We start from the raw sequence: 19,964 nt of genomic DNA, 5'->3' as shown, positions 1-19,964 counted from the left end.
GAAAGGAGGCTTCCGAGCCTCTTGAAAGGAGGCTTCCGAGCCTCTTGAAAGGAGGCCTTCGAGCCTCTTGAAAGGAGGCCTTCGAGCCTTTTGAAAGGAGGCTTTTGAGCCTCTATAAAAGGAGGCCTTTAAGCCTTTAGAAAAGAAGGCTTTTGAGCCTCTTGAAAGGAGTCTTCCAAGCATCTTGAAGATAGGCTTCCAAGCCTCTTGAGAGGAGGCTTCCGAGTCTCTTTGAAAGAGGCTTTTCAGCCACTTGAAAGATTGTTTCTGAGCCTCTTGAAAAATGGCTTCCGAACCTTTTGAAAGGAAGCTACCGCGTCTCTTGAAAGGAGGCTTCCGAGCCTCTTAACCTTCTGTCTGTGCTCAAAAAAACTTACGTTGTCTGTGCTCTGGGGTCAAATTGACCCCAAATTGAAGTTGCTATAACTTTTTAAATGTTTCGCCAATTTTGGATTTTTGGGGCTGTTTCGAAAGATAATTTAATCATCTTTCAGGTCGTTACCAAATGTTGACTATTGGTGGGCGGGTACATCGCAGGGAGGGGTTTTAGTGAACAAGAGTACAAAATCAGTATTTTTTCATGATTATTTTGCTCATATCCGAAAATCCTACCCATTTTGAACTGCACCTTTCTTAAAAAGGTTATGCAGGAAGGCATGTGCTTTGGCATGAGGCGTTGATAAGTTTAGAGCTCGGCCGCCAGGTGGTGGTATATTTGAATTCATTGTTTAAGACTACTCAAGATATTCCGATATATATATATATATATATATATATATATAGAATTCTTCTCAGTGTAAATATTCTTATCGCACAAATTTAAAAACTGGAAGAAGTGCACATTATATTGAGCACCGCTTTGTAGTGCTAGACATCCTGAACAGTGTTGCCGTGTTGTGCCGTGCAGTGTTGTGTAGGTATGCGGAATCTCAAGCTAAACCAATATTTCATTTATGCAAGAATATTGCAAATACACTAGCGAAGCCTATTTGTAAATTTTCTAATTATTTATTCAGTCACATGACAGTTCTTTCCTACCAGACGAACTTTGTTAAAGACGTCATCTTTACAAATTTCAAATTTGTTTGATAAGAATATTTACAATGAGGAAAATTCCATATACATGTCGGAATTACTTGAGTAGTCTAAAATAATGAATTCAAATATAGCGCTACCTAGCGACCAAGCTCTAAACTAATCAATGTCTCATGTCAAAGTACACGCCTTCCTGCACCTTTCTGAAAAAGTGCAGTTCAAAATGGGTAGGATTTTCAGATATAAGTAAAATAAGCATAAAAAACCCCTGTTTTGTACCCTTTTTCACAAAAACCCCTCCCCGCGATGTACCCGTCCACCTATAGTCAATCTTTGGTAACGATCTGAAAGATGATTAAATTATCTTTCGAAACAGTCCCAAAAATCCAAAATTGGTCAAACATTAAAAAAGTTATAGCAATTTCAATTTGGGGTCAATTTGACCCCAGAGCACAGACAACGTAAGTTTTATGAAAAAAGTACACTGTAGCGCATATTTTCAAGATTTTTCAAGCAAAGTTGCACATAGGAGACAGATCTCGGCGAGTTTTACCAAACTACCAAAAATTAGGAGAATCGGTTGAAAACTAAAAAAATGGCAGCCACTCAAAGTGGCCTGGGGTCATATTGACCCCAGAGCACAGACAAAAGGTTAAAAGGAGTCTTACGAGCCTCTTGAAAGGAGGCTTACGAACCTCTTGAAAGAAGGCTTACGAGCCTCTCAAAAGGAGGCTTACGATCCTCTTGAAAGGAGGCAACCTATCCACTTGAAAGGAGGAGGCTTCCGAGTCTCTTGAAAGGAGGCCTCCGAGCTGCTTGGAAGAAGGCTTCCGAGAAGCATAGAAGAATGCTTCTAATCCTCTTGCAACACAACAACCGAGCATTAGTGAAAAAAATAATCATTTTTTCAATTCCTGATCATAATACCTGGTTTACAGTTGGCGTTTGAGTGATAAAACGGCCTACTTTTCCATACCAATGACATGGGTGCTTTGATGAACATTATGCAACTCAAATGGGTTGCATAAAATCCATTATAGCACTCATTTGGAGTGCTACAAAGGAAAACCAGCATTAAAACAATAGTTAGGCTTATTCTACGAGTCGAGTGACGTGAGGTGAGTCGATTTTTGCAATTCTCACGTGAGGTGACCATGTTATTCACATGGGGCTATACGACTCTTCTCACGTTATTCGAGCAATCTCACGTCACTCCACTCGTAGAATAAGCCCAAGTTACATGACCACATTCAGCTAAATTAGCATGGGTGAGTGTTCAAATAGTGTATTCTTTGTGTTACGTAATAAATGAAATAATTTTATGGGCATGACATCCAATTTTCCAAAGGCAGGTTTATCTATCGCTTTATGGTCTGTCGAACACACAATGGGGCACGATAATATGGAATCTGTTTGTTTTCTGCAGCAACATTTTTTGGTAAGATTGGTCATGTTAAGTAAATAAAATTGTACCATTGTGGTACAGATTTATCATATTTAAGCCCATTTTTCGTCATTGCAAAAAAAATAGCGTGTGCAAAGCGGGCTTGGTAGTCATATGGCTACTGCTTCTGCCTCATACGCAGGAGGTCGTGGGTTCAATCCCAGGTCCGTTCCATTCTCCTACTTTATATCTTTCTCTTTATTTCTCATGTTCTAGCAATCGCTAGAACTGGAAATGGACTTCCATACCGTTTCCATTACTATTCCTATACCTTCAACTTGAGTATTCTATCAGTAATCTGCTAGAATTGGAAATGAACTATAGAGCTCGTTTCCTACATCCAATTAGAAATTCCATCAGTTACCTTCTCCTATCTATCACATTGGCAGCTCGTTAACCAAGACGGACCTCTGCCTCTCCAACCTAACCCAGAAATTCCAACAAATTCCGCATGAACTCGTGGCAAGTGCAGAGGTATATTCGACTTGCAGTGGGCGAGTGATTGCATCATCATTTCCTCCCCTTCCCTACATTGACTTGCATTCTGACGTGGCAGGCGCCAGTATGACCTAACAAATGAGATCACCAGTACTTGTACATTGAAGATGTGTGCTAGTCCCAAGCAAACATCTGTTGGTTCCCTGTGCAAGAACAGCTGATCTGGTCATAATGGAGTAGCAACTACGAGCAGTCAATTAAGCTCAAGCTCAAGCTCATTGCAAAAAAAATAGCGTGTGCAACTCGTTGCAAAACTCGTTTTTTTCAGCACTCGTAGTATTTATCCGTACAACTCGTGCTGAGTTGCTAGTTGCACAAACTACTATTTTGTTCATTCGACGTTTTGCACGTTCGATCTCTTATTCCGCAGCCTTTCATACATTGTACTGGTTGTAGAAGGCAGAATTCAATTGGAATTTATTGATCGCATTGCATATGGTCATATATTTTTTTTTAAATAAAAATACACAATTATCAAAACTGTATCAATGAGTTTCGATTGGAATTGGACTACGTCCGCCATTACGCGTTTTTGTCCGAGGTACCCCCTAGGGCCAGCGAAGGTACCCCGAGGGGTACATGTACCCCAGGTTGAGAACCGCTGGTCTAGAGGATTTATTATAAAAATACGCTATACTACTTTAGTTCTCGGTAAAACAGGGGAGAATCAAGTCTCCCACCAGAGCAGCACACATGTTACACCAAGGTTTCTGTGACCAATATGCAATCGAATTTAGTCACATTTGAGTCGCAGCAACCAAATAGGTTTGGATTGTGCTGCTAAGTCGCCCAAGGAATCAAGTCTCCCACCTTCTGCTACTGTATAAAGTTTGAGTTTAAAAAAAATCGAAATCGGCGGAGACCTGCTTGCATGGCTGTATACCAATTTATAAATTGTGACGTAAAACACCTTCAATGAATCGCCTACTTTGAGCGTGTTTACAGCGGCACACTAGGAGTTAACTTTCGGAAATCAGTATGGCGAAAGGCATCTAAGGTTTATTATCTCGAAAATAAGCACATCAATCGAAAAAATATTTGATAGGCGTAGTAGCAGACACCTTCCTACATAACAGGTATCAAATAGTTTTTCATGAAATGTTCCTACTGTTGAGAAAAACCGCGTTAGATGTCTTTCGCCATACAAACAAACTTCTGATGGTTAACTCATGCTGGCTATTTTTACATATACGTTAGTGCCTGGATGCGGCTAGTAGGAAACCAGTCACTGTATGTGATATATTAGCTACTGGTGAAATGCCAATAAAAGCAGCGAGTAATGTGGCTGGCGAAGTTTCGGATCGATCATTTTTCCAAGATCCGTAATTTCATTTCCGCCATGAACAAAGCATCATCCGACGGATACATAGAGCTTTATAAAAAAAATCTAAGTCAATAGTTTCAAAATAGTTGGAAATAGTGACTTTTTGCGAGAAAAAGTGACTTTAGTGACTTGATGTCGAAAAAAGAGACTTTTTAGTGACTTGCCCGAAAAAAGTAACCAAGTCACTAAAAAGTGGCTCGCTACCAGGCCTGCTATTAGTATATGTTGCCCAAAATCGCACCGGTATAACAAGAATTAAAGTTAGCCCATGCTGAATCTAAAAGCTTACAAAAGCAGATTTTCATGGTTGGTTCCCAAGAAAAGGAGACGCATGGTACATAATGATGAGCCCCACCAACGATAATTATCAACGATCAGAACAGTTTTCACAACGCACAAGACCCTCTGCCGAGTATAACTTTGTCTCTCTTTCTCTCTCTTTATGAAATTATCGCCCCAAAAACGGCGCGCAATCTACCACTTGAAAAAACGTGAAAACATTGGACAGAAGCCAAGAACATAATATTATGCTCGCATGTTGGGTTTCACGCTCTCTCGCGGTTTGCGAGAACTGAGCATGCCTATTGAGCAGAACGAACGATTCAGCTGTGCATGAGAGGTGGATGCATGATTATTGAAATGTTGATTCATTCTAGTCGAATAGTAACTTTGTGTTGTATACAAACAAAAAAAAATCATTCTCTGATAAGGGAGGAGTTCGAATGGCTTAGATTGTTTAAGCATTCTAATTTACTATCAGTCTAAAAAGAAAGTCTCTCGAGTTCAATCAGTGTCATTGTGGTTATTTGGATGTTGATTGAGTTGCACCAAAGAGTTAAATTAGGATGCAGACTGTGCAAAGTCTGAAAGATGGTATATGGAATTTACCCAACACGGTAACCAGTTTTCTTGCAAGGGACGAGCCAGTTCCCAGCGGGAATAGTAATGATACCAACAACAACGGCAATGCGATGACTAATAGTGATATTAGTTGCGTGAATAATCCTGATGCGGAAAGTACTAAAGAAAACGCCGACAAGTCCTGTACAAATGAGGTGCTTGTGGAAGAAGGTGTCACAGTTGCGGCCGCTTCGACGTCCAGTTCGCTAATGTCCTACGATGATGACATTCTGGAACGATCGCATGCTATTCCCTATGCACTCATTAAAGAACAGTGGCAACTGGTGTTAGACCAAGAAGAGGAAACAACTATACCGCAAATGGAGGTGGCCATTAACAAATGCAAGGATCTAGTGCTACAGTGTACGGACGATTCCGATGAGCGCAAATGGTTAGTTCGGCACCTCATCGAGTTGCGGCACCGATTGCGAGAACTTCAGGACTTGGACAGCGACCCAGATGCAGTGCCAACGGAAACAAAGGTCATTCTCGGACATCATTTTGTCAGGCACGAAAATAAATCATCGAAGCGGAAACTACACTGCGACCATTGCGCTGGCATCATTTGGAATGTAGTGCAAACGTCCTTCGTCTGCACCGGTAATGAGTCAGTCAAATAGGTTTAAATCGATGGTGCACTGCGAAAAGGTTTCATTTAATTACATTGAACTTGTGCTAGTTGGACTAAGCTTGTAGCCCCCTTTCTTAAGTTACATAAATTAAACCAAAAAAATCTTCAAAGAGAAAATAGTTAGGTAATTTATTTTGCAACTATTTGCAAAAAATAGATTTTTTCAAGTGTTTGGATTTTTACTCAACAAGGTCGCCGATTGTTTTTATTTTTGAAATGATGAAGATTAAGTATAACTCGTGCTTCGGATGTCGTTCTCCTTGCTTCTGAGTTCTGACACTTACAATAAATGAGAAAAAATCAACCTTATTTTTACAGTTCACAATATTCCGTATTTGGTAGATAATCGGAAATTTGTTTTCAATAAAATTGAAATATCTACAGTTATGACACGTCGAAACTCATTTCAATTAGCGCGCATGATATAACATCTATGCGTGCATGATGCGCAAAATTAATGACATAATTCGAATTGTCGCGACTCACGTCGCAGCGCGAGTGCTCAATCGCGCTATCCGGTTTGGTGACGGCCCGACAATATTTTCTTCAAATAAAACTACTTGTAATTGACACATCAGCGCCACATACCATTTCAAGTTCCCACTGAAAATTGTTTGCAGCACCTTGTGGTCAAAAACTCTATTCATGTCCCTAACATCCGCAAGGTACTGCGCCATTGTAGAGCTAAAGTGATCAAGCTTATTTTTGCTTTCTGCGGACATGGGCCTTCAGTACTGCAATGTGGCCAATTTCAATCAGGCCGATATCGTTCTTAAACGTATGCATGGCGTTCCTCTACCCGCTAGATCTCCCAATCGCATCCTAGAGTGCAATGTTGAATGGCGAACTTGAGAGCTCATCATTCTGATTTAATCCACCGGAGCCCCGAATGCGATTGATGCTTGGTCCAAAAATTTTATTCGAAACCATCGTGCGTTGCATGTATCAGCTTAATAAGTTTCGCCGGAAAACCATGTTTAGAGATTGTCTGTCACAGTTTATTTCTTTTCACTGAATCATATAGTCGAGAGACATGAATACCGTAGATACATACGAGCTGTTGAGCACGATCTTGCAAATTGACTTGAAACGCGATTATTGGTGAAACTTTTGAAATTTGTGCGAGAGGTTTAACAAGTTTTTCATTTTCATAGAGCTCTATATGTATCACTACTGATGCTTGAGCAATTGATTTTGGAAAGATCATTTTTTTAAATTTTTGTTTTATGTATAATAGTGATGTATAATGGGGCCTTCCTTAGCCGTATGGTAAGATGCGCGGCTACAAAGCAAGTCCATGCTGAAGGGGGCTGGGTTCGATTCCCTGTCCGGTCTAGGAAATTTTACGGATTGGACTTCCCTGGATTGTAGGGGTATGTGGCGGGACCATCATCATCATCATCTACATATAAGGCCATCCAACCAGCCAATATGCGATCAGCATCCCTTATTTTCGAAAAACCAGGGCAACGAAGACAGCTATGGATGCAGGCTACAATTGAGCTTGAGCTTGATTGACTGCCCGTAGTTGCTACTCCATTATGACCAGATCAGCGGTTCTTGCACAGAGAACTAACAGATGTTTGCTTGGGACTAGCACTCATCTTCAATGTGCAAGTACTGGTGATCTCATTTGTTAGGTCATACTGGCGCCTGCCACGTCAGATTGCAAGTAAATGTTTGTAGGGAACGGGGAGAAAATAATGATGCAATCACTCGCCCACTGCAAGCTGAATATACCTCTGCACTTGCCACGAGTTCATGCGGAATTTGTTGGAATTTTTGGGTAAGGTTCGAGAGGCAGAGGTCTGTCTTGGTTAACGAACTGCCAATGTGATAGATAAGAGAAAGCAACTGATGGAATTTCTTATTGGATGTAGGAAACGAGCTTTATAGTTCATTTCTAATTCCAGCAGATTACTGCTAGAATACGGTATGGAAGTCCATTTCCAGTTCTAGCGATTGCTAGCACATGAGAAATATAGAGAAAGATACAAAGTAGGAGAATGGAACGGACCTGGGATTGAACCCACGACCTCCTGCGTATGAGGCAGAAGCAGTAGCCATATAACTACCAAGCCCGCTGATATGGATGCAGGCTACAATTCTAGCAAAAAAAGCAATGTTAAGGTGACTCGGAGAAGCATTACACACCGTGTTATTTTTCCTATATTTTGTCTCTTTCTAGCATTATCACCTCGTAACTTTGGAACGGCGTATTTCGGTTTTCAGTTGTTTGATGTAACTGTAAATGTATCAGCACGCGCCGCTGATTCTTTTTCAAAATCATATTTGTCGTAGAAAAAAAAATAAGCATTCAATGATGAAAATGATGACGATTTGATGATTGTTCGTGCTTCCCGTATCCCCTTAACTGCAAAAATGTGTTAAATGCGTAAGGTACAAACCAAATTATTTCGAATTGTTCAAGAAGCTGGTCAACCTTTTTAAAATCAAAAAATAGTAAATAAATACAACTGACACTAAATCAGCTACTTCTTATTCTTTTTTCGCTTTGTTCGGAACAGATTGTTCTTTCGTAGTCCACCAAAAGTGCATGCGCAATGTGATAAGGATATGTGCTCACGTAATCACCACCGAGCGGAACCTACCCATCGAATGTATCTGCCCGGAGATAGGACTGGCGTTTCAGAAGTATACCTGTGCAGAATGTGGGACACAGCTAAGCTACAGTGAGTAATTTTATATCCTAATAGCATGTTTTAAATTTATTATTTGATAATGCTTGTGCAGTAGAGTAGAGTGGGGCAAGAGTACGCACTTAGTTTTCAATCGATCATGTGGCCCTTATGAAGCAAGCTTCTGCATATCAAATCAGTGTCGATGATTCATATACTCTTCCTTTATGTTACCCAGTGGAAAAAATATTGAAATTACTGAGATTCGTTTTAGTAGAACCTATAGATAGTGGAATATATAGATGAGCGAAGATAAATCCTCTGTCTCCAAACGAACTGTCAAACGTGTCTCCAAACGAGTATGACGTCACGATTTCAATGGAAACGTTAAGGGCTGTGACGTCATATGCGCGTGTGCACGGGCAAAAAAATCGACTCAGTCATGCTTTCGCTCATCTATAGATTCTACTATCTATAGTAGAACCCTTATTGCAAGACAAGTGAAAAACGCACTCTTACCCCACCGGTGGGGTAAGAGTACGCATTTATCCAATCATGTGCTTTAAGTATATATTAACACAAATAAGAGTTAATAACATTTAATTGATGTTTAATGAGAATATATTGGGGAATGTTTAAAGATTACGTAACTCTTAAAGGGGGTCCTAAAAATGTGCACTTTTATACGAAAAATGTATGTATATTGTATATACAAAAAACTATAGAGGTAAAAATATATATCAAGTTTCGCGTGGCGTATAGAAAGGAATTTTCCTTAAAGAAAGTCCACCAATCACGTAACGTAAAATTTGGCTATTTCTTCACCCCCTCCCCACCCCCCCCACCTTTTTACACTTTTTGTCTGAATCCTCTAAAAATTATATCATATATCTCGCAACCCCTCCCAGCTAAACGTTGCGTAATTTATGAATGTTTCTTTTATTGCAATTTTTGCGCCGTGTTCGACTACTATGCAAAAAATATTGGGTCGTATGAATAAAAAGTAGTAAGTTCAACTTTACTACATTTTCAGTAGTAAACGTCACTTGTGGAACATGTTCGTATGAATAAAAGAGACTTTACTACACTACACATTTCGAACATACTACAAACAACTGATTCAGTATGAATAAAACAAGAGTTTACTACTGATTTCTTGTAGTCTGCTCAAGGCGTTGCTACTCATGATTCAAATGCAGATTATTCATCAGATTCGAAGCGAATCGGCTTTGTTCTTGAAAATAGAAGTCCAATTTAGGGAAAACGAACAAAACAGACATGTCTTTTCTTGATTAGCCGCAAAAAATGATGAAATCATAATCGCCATCATGGGGTCTTTTTTGTTTTGACGTTTCTCCGTGTAGTAAATGGTAGTAAACTGTAGTAAAGGCTAAGTTCGAATGTGGCATATTCCATAAGTTCGAAAATGTTTTTATTCATATCAAACATGTAGTTTTCTCTGTGGACTTTATTTTTGAGTAGATACTACAAACGCTGAGTTTTGCTACTTTTTATTCATACGACCCATTGTCCCACCAAAATATTCTCCCACCAGTTTCTCTATATATGGATGACGTCTCCACTGCAAGAAATAGATTTTTGGGGTGTGAAAAAAGGTGCAAGAATGCTGTTTTGGATTGTGCTTTCGCTAATTTCTATACAATTGGACGTGTGAGCATTTGTTTTGGTACTTCGACAAATTTGCACGGTAGTCTATTCTTCCGTGAGAAAAGCAATAATTAAATGAAATTACCATTTAGATGAAATTGTGTTTTCGTACTATGTTTAGGTGTACAATAAGTCCTAATACAATTTCATTATTTCGCTTTAGTGCTTTGTTCGCTAAGTCCTTTCTAACACCGAATTACTTCAACCACAGATAACAGATATTAAGGCTGGCATCCGATATGTGTGTAAACATCCGCAACCGTTAATTCAAATGTATTTTAAATTGGGACCGCGTTTGGCAATCGATTGGAGATGGCGCAAGGGTCATTGTTATTGAAAACGCAGCCCGAATGCGTCTGTCAAATGCATTGGCTGCGTTCGACGGTTGTTAATCAGCTGCGTCCGTGTGTACCGCCGCAATCAGTTGAGTAGATGGCAGTAGTGTGCCAACGTATATCAATTCAAAACTTTACACAGGATTTTCAATAAAATTTGTTCCAGCCTAAATATCTGTTATCTGTGCTTCAACTTATCCTAAAAACTTGTGATAATTTCGAATTCTGTCCCTTTTTTCTTAGTTGTGAATCTTTATGCTTTGGAAGAAGTCTTATTTTGGCCGGAGGTACGGGTTTGACATCAGAACTTGAAGATTCATATGCGTACTCTTGCCCCACCGGTTCCTGCGTACTTTTACCCCACAGTCCCAAAAAATATTCAAGTAATGGTTTTGACTTCTTGGAAAACCAACCGGATTGGTGTACTGTACCATAAAGTACTCTATACAATAGGTTATCGAAATGGTATAATGTTCACCTGATTGAACGTATATATGGTAATGAAATACTAGTTGCGGAAATCCAATTATTTTTAGCAAAATGACCAAAAAGTTATCTAACTCCTTATCTCCCTTGTTGTTTATTCAAATCGTTTACAATTACACATGATAATAGTTGGCCTAAATACCTGTCAAACTGATGCAGTGCTGCTAGTTTATCTTTTTTTATTACTTCAAAAAATCGAAAACGTACTCTTACCCCACTCTACTCTACATGCAATTTGTTTGCATTGTGCTCACTGGCTCAAAGTTGAAATCTAAAGGGATAAAACTGAATCAACAATTCGACGTCACAATACACGGTTAGAGACCACATCTCTCATCGGTTGCGCCCCACGCTCACAAGTCATGTTGTACCTTGTCAGCCCACCTCGCTCACTGTGTTTCACGCCTTTTTGTACCTGTCGGGTCGGAAGCGAACACCATCATTGAAGGGTTGCTGGCCGGCATTCTTGCAACATGCCCTGTCCATCATACTCCATCGTACTTCCAGCTTTAGCTACCTTCTGGATAATTTCCCACGGGGACTAGCGGCGACAGATGACGGAAGCTGATCTGGGATATCACTTTGTAGGCGGCATTAAGGATGGTGATCGCTCGAAGGGTCAACAGGTTGTCACCTTTCTTGTAGATGGGGCATATGGCCCCTTCCTTCCACTGCTCCGGTAGCTGTTCAGTTTCCCAGATTCTGACTATCATTTTGTGCAGGCAAGTGGCCAGCTTTTCCTGGGCTTTCTTGATGAGCTCAGGGGCTTTTCACAAATTACGTAGCGCTGAAGGGGGAAGGAGGGGGTCAAGCCAAATTGTTACGAGAAGGAGGATGGGTGGGTGGTGCCTCAACCTCAACCTCAACCAGTCAATCAATGATTAATATTCATTTCCTATGTATATTTACTTTGGTCTCTTTTCACTGACCCTTGCCCTTCCACTAGCATGTTAATGTGGTTTATGGATAGTCTCTTAGCATTTAAAAATGTTGGAACCTGAAAATTAACTATTTTCCCAGCAACACATCATTTTAACTAAAATTTTAGCTAAAAAAAATCGCCAAAGAAAATTATTCCGATTTTATCACTGTTCCGATTTTGTCAACTGAAACTCACGGACCGTGTTGATAAAAACGGAACATACCTGTATCTATTGTCCATCAGCACAAAGAGAGGTGATGACCATTTACATGCGTCATTCTTTAACAAACATCGTAGGTGCGTGGACTGTCCGCAGTATTCATTAAAGCAGTGAAATATTTAGAAGTGATGTCTGATTCGGAAAGTGATTTTCTCGGGTATTCTGAAGACGAAATGGGACCACCATGTGAGTCTTTCTCGTCCATCAGAGAATCGTCTTCGTCGTCGTCATCGTTGATCGGACCTATCGTCTATCGACCAAAATATAAGAGCTAATGAAGATGTTGCCGCATCTCGTTCTGGAAGCTTTCTTCCAAATGATCCAGGAGAAGGTCCTTCCGGGCTATCAAATTCGAACGCTTCGAGCTTGGTAGAGTTTGTGAAAAGCTCAAAAAATTGCGATTTGCCAGTGTTGCAAGGGAACATTTTTTACAAAAACAGGGGACCGGTAAGTATAATGAACGCACATGCTTGTGAGCATAACCTTGCCATGCATAAATAAACACATGTGTCGCTTTAAGACGATAATATTGCGGTTACGTTATACATCATAATCAACTTTCATTATTTTTTATAGATCGACGGTATGTGGTATTGGGAATGCAGATTTCGAAGCCACCGCAAAGCTTGCACCGGGAGTAAATGCTATTCACGCTTGGTAACGAAAGAAATTCGTGGAAAGCATCATGTTGTTTCTGTCACCGAACACAGCCAAGGTCCAGATCCAGATGCTGTAGCTGAAATGAAGTACCGAAATGCATTGAAAAGGAGAGCAGTGGAGGATTCCAGTGGCCCCGTAAAACTGATGCGACTAGAATCAGCAAAACATCCTACTTCTTTTCATCATCTTTTCAAACATCCTACACGGTTGAACACAACCGCCCAACGTAGACCTGTTGAAAGAGTTCGTCATAAGTATTGGGTTATTGACGCTACGTTCGATACTGTACCAGGGTTATTCCGACAGCTACTAACCATTCATGGTAGTTGCGCGCCCTGTCACCAACACGTATTCCCAGCCATCTATGCATTGATGACGTCCAAGAGTGAAACATTATATAGAAAACTATTGACATTAATTGCTGAAAAGCCGAACAATTGGGACTTGATCTGGATCCACTTATTATCTTATCAGACTTCGAGAAGGCTATTATCAACTCATGTCAAGCAGAGTTTCCCGACTCGAAGCACTCTGGATGTTTCTTTCATTTCTCGAAAAAAATATTTAAACATATTCAGTAGAACAACCTACAGAACGCATTTGCAAGCGATGTAAAGATTCGGGAAGCTTTCAAGAGCGTTCCAGCTCTAGCATTCTTGCCAGCGGAAAGAATTCCAGATGCTTTTTGTAAACTTAAAAAATCAGCGCCATCGCAGCTCACTGAATTTTTCAATTACAACCGTCTAAGACGAATTAAGTCTTCTTCTTCTCATTGGCTGGGACAGAGCCGCCTCGCAGCTTTGTGTTCATTAAGCATTTCCACAGTTATTAACTGCGAGGTTTCTAAGCCAGGTTACCATTTTTGCATTCGTATATCATGAGGCTAGCACGATGATACTTTTATGCCCAGGGAAGTCGAGACAATTTCCAATCCGAAAATTGCCTAGACCGGCACCGGGAATCGAACCCAGCCACCCTCAGCATGGTCTTGCTTTGTAGCCGCGCATCTTATCGCACGGCTAAGGAGAGCCCCATGACTCGATTTCAAGTACGAGACACTGAAGACGACCACACAGTTGTGGTCGAAATACGTAGGGGTAGTAGGGGCAATATGAACATACGGGGCAATATGAGCCACCCTCATTTTGAGCTTATTGACTAGTTTTATCATGTAAAAGTTAAATGATCTTTAAGAGCATGCTCCACATATGCATCAACGTGAAAACCGCATTAAAATTCAATTCAAACATGAAAATACACTTGAAAATGTAAATTTTCGCTGCATAGGCAAAATTATTATAAGATTTGAAGTTTATAAATAAGGTTTTGACACAAAACTGTTTAAAATACAGGTTAAAAATACACCACAATCAAAAGCTATATTATAATTGAATATTGTGCACACATGTTTGTTTTGATACACATCTGTATTTATCATAAAGCTGTTTCCCCAAAACCGGTCTCTATGGGGCAATATGGGCATACCTGCACAGAGCAAGATATCAGGCCTTAAAATGCGAACAAGTTCAAATTTCAGTAGTCAAATACAAGAATATTATCATATATGTAAGATTCATTACGGAAAAATTACAACAGCGCATTACTGCGATTGAAACAGAAAAAAATGACCATTGACCAATTGAAATGTGGCTGTTCAAACGGTGAAGAGTGACAAATCGGTTCAGTCCGCTGTTGTGCGGTTTTTTAATTTTATTTGGTATGGAATACTCACAACTATTGTAGGAATATCATAATCTTCCATATTACGATACTTTTTTCGCCTAAATGAAGGTTTTGGATGGGTGGCCCATACTGCCCCAAATGGTGGCTCATATTGCCCCGTATAGTCGGGAACACACATTGAAATCAATACATTTTCAAAAGTGCATTCCAACAATTTCCAAACGCATTTTTCGTCATTCATCGACGTAATATGAAAGGTAGCATTCTCTAGTATAAGTCAACTACATTTAAACGATGTTTTTTTGAGTTTTTCGGCGTTTTTCAGAACGATTTCCTTAGGTGGCCCATATTGCCCCGATCACCCCTACATATCTGCAAAGATATCGAAAATTAATGGAATGGTGGAATGGTGGAATTAAATGGAGAGTACTTAATTCGTCTTAGACGGTTGAATACATTCCACTAAAAGAGCTTTATATATTTTTCTGAAACTTTTCAATTACGTTGAAACATTTTATGTGCTTGGACGGGTCAGAAAAGTGGTAAAAAATGGACGAGTTGCGAGATTAGCACCGATTTACCCACCTACGCTTTGGTCTATCTATTCGAATACCCTCGAGAATGTTCCGAGAACTACCAACCAAATTGAAGGATGGCACTCCCGTTGGAACAAAGTGGTAGGGAGCTCTGTTGGTATGTTTACGATGATGGAAGAATTTCGTATAGAAGAAAACTACACTAATGGACAAATTCTGGCGTATATTGCTGGAACCACTAGTAAGCAGAGGAAATCCGCCAGCATTCTCAACGATGAAGCTTTGCAGAAAATGCACAAACTAATTAATAGAAAGCCGAAGTTTTTTTTTAAATAAAATCTACATGAATATATATTTAGTGGATTTTTATTTATACACAGCATTAGGGTGGCTCAAATTATTGAGTTCTGTGCGTGATCTCTCTTGTTACGGACAGCAGAACGATCGCGCGGTCGGACGAATTATTGTGTTCTGCATTGCGCGGCCGGTAATAAAAATAATCAGTTCTGTGCGTGATCTCTCATGTTTCGGACAGCAGAACGATCGCGCGGTCGGACGAATTATTGTGATCTGCATTGCGCGGCCGGTAATAAAATTAATCAGTTCTGTGCGTGATCTCTCTTGTTTCGAAGCGGGCTTGGTAGTCATATGGCTACTGCTTCTGCCTCATACGCAGGAGGTCGTGGGTTCAATCCCAGGTCCGTTCCATTCTCCTACTTTGTATCTTCCTCTATATTTCTCATGTTCTAGCAATCGCTAGAACTGGAAATGGACTTTCATACCGTTTCCATTTTTATTCCTATACCTTCAACTTGAGTATTCTAACAGTAATCTGCTAGAATTGGAAATGAACTATAGAGCTCGTTTCCTACATCCAATTAGAAATTTCATCAGTTACCTTCTCCTATCTATCACATTGGCAGCTCGTTAACCAAGACGAACCTCTGCCTCTCCAACCTAACCCAGAAATTCCAACAAATTCCGCATGAACTCGTGGCAAGTGCAGAGGTATATTCGGCTTGCAGTGGGCGAGTGATTGCATCATCATTTCCTCCCCTTCCCTACATTGACTTGCATTCTGACGTGGCAGGCGCCAGTATGACCTAACAAATGAGATCACCAGTACTTGTACATTGAAGATGTGTGCTAGTCCCAAGCAAACATCTGTTGGTTCCCTGTGCAAGAACAGCTGATCTGGTCATAATGGAGTAGCAACTACGAGCAGTCAATCAAGCTCAAGCTCAAGCATTAGGGTGGCTCAAATTAATATGGGAAAAACTTTTTTCAAATTTTTTGATGGGCCGCCCTCTTATTCGGTTCTATTTGATGCCCTGATGCTCTACACAAAATTTCAGCCAAATCGGTCAACGTTTGGGCGGTGCTAAACTCGTTGGAAGTTTATATAGAAAAACTAGTTGACCCGGCAGACTTTGTCCTGCATAGTAGGCGAGAATGTGCATTCCGAACTGCCCATGCAAAGTTCGCATAGGAATCACAATTTTAGTTATTCACGGTTTGCTCAACTTTACTCGTAATTTTCCTATTAGGAAATATCACATAAACCCGTCGGAAACTATAACGAATGTTTCTGCTGAAGAAATGAAAAAAATCCATCCAGCCGTTTTCGAGTTATGCGGATACGAACACAGACCATTTAATTTTTATAATAACTTTGCCTAATAAAATCCAATCTTCTCGTGGTTTTCAGCATAACATTATGTATTAAATTCTACAAGAACTGAAAAAGTATCATGATTCTTGATCGTAAATTGTGCCGTCCAACTGCAAATCACTGTTTTTGGATAATTCTGCATACATTTTTCTATATAAACTTCCAACGAGTTTAGCACCGCCCAAACGTTGACCGATTTGGCTGAAATTTTGTCCAGAGCATCAGGGCATCAAATAGAACCGAATAAGAGGGCGGCCCATCAAAAAATTTGAAAAAGTGTTTTTTGAGCCACCCTACACAGCATTTTTATTTATACACAGAGGTACTACAGACCCATTCGATTTTGGCAACACAATTTTTATTTTTTTCATTTTTGATGTTGCTAAAAAAAATAGTTAGACCCCTAAACCGACGTAAAAAACAAATTTTAAAAAAACTCGTTATTCAAGATAAACGCCTAAGGCTGTGAACCATTCTACCGATTCGTTTAACTTTTAGTTAAAATTTGACAGTTCGATGGTTATTTCTTCGTGGTTAAAATAAAGAAATAAAAGAAGTCGACCGAAATCTAACCTGGCAACAGGTTAAAGCGATAGCCGGGCATCGCTCAGGATGGAGATCTTTCAAGTCGGCCCTTTGCACCACCGGAGGTGTACAGGATCCATAAGTAAGTAAGGTTAAAAATAACGTGAGAAAATTGGCGCCAAATCCATTTTGCTCCAAATAACTATCAATTTGTCAAAACTCAAATGGGTCGCCTTCGGGGTAAAATTTAAACCTCGATGAGAAAATAACCATCGAACTGACAAATTTCAACTAAAAGTTAAAATCGGTGAAATGGTTCACAACCACCCCCCAAAATCGACGAATTTTTTTTTCAAGGAAAAATGCGTAAAATTTTTTAGTGTAAACGTTTAGATTTCAAAATCCGCGTGAAAAAGGGTCACAGTGTGTCACAAAAAGTGAAGAAATGTTAGTATCATAAGAAAACAAAAAACATTCGATTTTGGCAACATAAATGTTCCGAACGTGATGCCAAAATCGAATGGGGTCTGTATTTTGAGTTTTACAGTTTTGACATTGTATAGGAAACATACAATCTTTACAATATGGTTGACACCTTCTTTAATAAGCATGTGCGCACCATGCAAACTCAATTCTCTTGAATTTGAGATATTCAAGGTACTCCAAAACATTCTCGAGTTCAGCTCAAGGTATCTACCAGATCTATCAATCAAAGTTTTTGCAATGTCTTTGGCAATATCCAATAGGTATAATGAAAACACATTTTTTTGGAATACGAGGTGTTCATGGTTAGATCCGGTCCGGTCTAGAATATTTTCGTTTGGGAAACATTCTAGATTCCCTGGGCATACCGTTCCCTTTGTACTTAGCTTACAAGATACATACTCATGCAATGGCGGGCATAGAAAAGCTTTCAATTAATAACTGAGGAAATGTTAATAGAATACGAAGTTGAAAAGCCGGTCAAGTTCTAGTTCAAATGTAGAGCCATAGCAAAAGAAGAAGATAAAGATGTTCAAGGTCCTCCAAAATTATCTTGAGCTAAGATCAAGATATCTATTAGATGCACAATAATTAAGGAGGTGTTTGTGTCGAGCAATTTAGCTGCGAACTTTTTTGTTGAGGCGTATAACGGACTTGGACGATTACATAAAACAATACGACTTCCAGAATATTTTAGCCAACCGTAAAGGCCTGCAATGGTTCTAGCTAGTGATGATTGAAGCTATATAAGCTAAATGGTTTCACTAGGATCTAGGATCTATCTAACAACATTTATAAGTTGGATCATTGGGTAGGTCAAAGCCGTTTTGAAAATTCGGTAGTGAAATGATCTGAGATCCATGACGTTTTGAAGAGATGTAATGAAGTCGGAATTGAGATGTGGAACAGAAATTCTTGGAAAATTGTTCGAAAAGACTATCAAAGTGACCGTGAAAATATTTTTGTATGGCATCATTTGTTCCAACGATTCGATATCGAGTCTTAGACCATCAACTCACGGAAGGTCCACTGTAGCTTGTAAAAGAATTATGTGATATTCTACCAGCTCGATGGAACTGCTGGAATGTTTGTGATGTTATGCACGGATATGTCATTTAGGACTTGGTTGAATGGGTAGATCACATGTTCGGAACTCTAGGACATTTTAAAGAACAGAAAATACTTGTAGTAGCTTGTAAAAGTAATAAGTACCATTCTAACGGCTCGACGGACCTGCTGGGATGTTTAGCGATACACAGGTACATCTTTCAGGACTTGGTTGAGCAACTAGATCACATGTTCTAAACTCAAGGACGTTTTGAACAACCGAAAAGGCCTGAAACTGCTTGTGAAATACTATCGGCTAAATGGATCTGCTGGGATGTTCAACGATGCATGGATACATCGTCCAGGGCTTGGTTGTTCGAGTAGATCACATGTTCTGAACTGATTTGAACTCAAGGATGTTTTGGAGAAACTTAAAGGTCTATAGTTGCGTGTAAAAGTAATGAGTGAAATCTGATCGGCTCAATGTACCTGCGAAGATGTTCAACGATGCACGAATACGTCGTTCAAGGCTTGGTTGATCGGGTATATCACATGTTCTGAACTCCAGGGCGTTTTCGAGATCCTGAAATAGTTTACGTTTACGTTTATTTAAAACTCGATCAACTTATGTCTTATGATCACATAGATATTTTTGGACATAAATCCCAGATTTTGTTTGTAGACATATTTCCAAATTCATTCGAGGATATGCACTCCAGAGCATTTTGCACGGCCTAGAACATCCGAAAAAGTTTCTCAACGATTTTTTGGTTATATTGGAACGCCAGATAACAATGTAATCTTTCGTCCTGAAGAAATAAAGTGCAAATAAAACCGCATCTTGTCTCTTTTATTTCGATGGGGAGAAGTCAGTAAAGAGAAACCTTGTCTTGTTAGTTACGGCTTTTCTATCGCTAGTGCTTGAAATACTATAAATACAACATTTGGCAGCTAAACAACAGCTAAATATCTAAAAAAATGATTGAATTTTCTTGTTGATAAAAACGGAATAATTGTTGTCGGAGTGTGATAACCCTCCCTTGGATATGTTACCTTGCCGCGGTGGGTGGGCTTACGCCATTAGCACTGATATGGCAACCAAAGACATATCCTGTCGTGGTGGTATCACATGTTGACTATTTTTGTTTAATGCCGCGTCATAATCTGGCATTGACGCACTGATCTTACGGATGTGATCCAACGGACGTCGAGTCTTGGAGCCTTGAATGGTATTGCAGTTAGGCAGATCTGATCCC

At 39.7% G+C, this 19,964-nt stretch overlaps 1 protein-coding gene across 1 annotated transcript in view; it reads left to right on the top strand.

Moving 5' to 3' along the window:
- The first annotated feature begins 4,923 nt into the window (after positions 1-4,923).
- The window catches only part of LOC134209198 (differentially expressed in FDCP 8 homolog), a 29,310-nt gene continuing 14,269 nt past the window's right edge, over positions 4,924-19,964 (top strand). The window contains 2 exon segments of the mRNA XM_062685192.1: positions 4,924-5,801; positions 8,361-8,525. Of these exon segments, the coding sequence (XP_062541176.1) occupies positions 5,147-5,801; positions 8,361-8,525 (820 nt within the window). The 5' untranslated portion in view covers positions 4,924-5,146.

The sequence above is a fragment of the Armigeres subalbatus genome, chromosome 2 (assembly GCF_024139115.2).
Source record: "Armigeres subalbatus isolate Guangzhou_Male chromosome 2, GZ_Asu_2, whole genome shotgun sequence".
Lineage (NCBI taxonomy): Eukaryota > Metazoa > Arthropoda > Insecta > Diptera > Culicidae > Armigeres > Armigeres subalbatus.
This window is presented reverse-complemented; position numbering and strand designations above follow the sequence as displayed.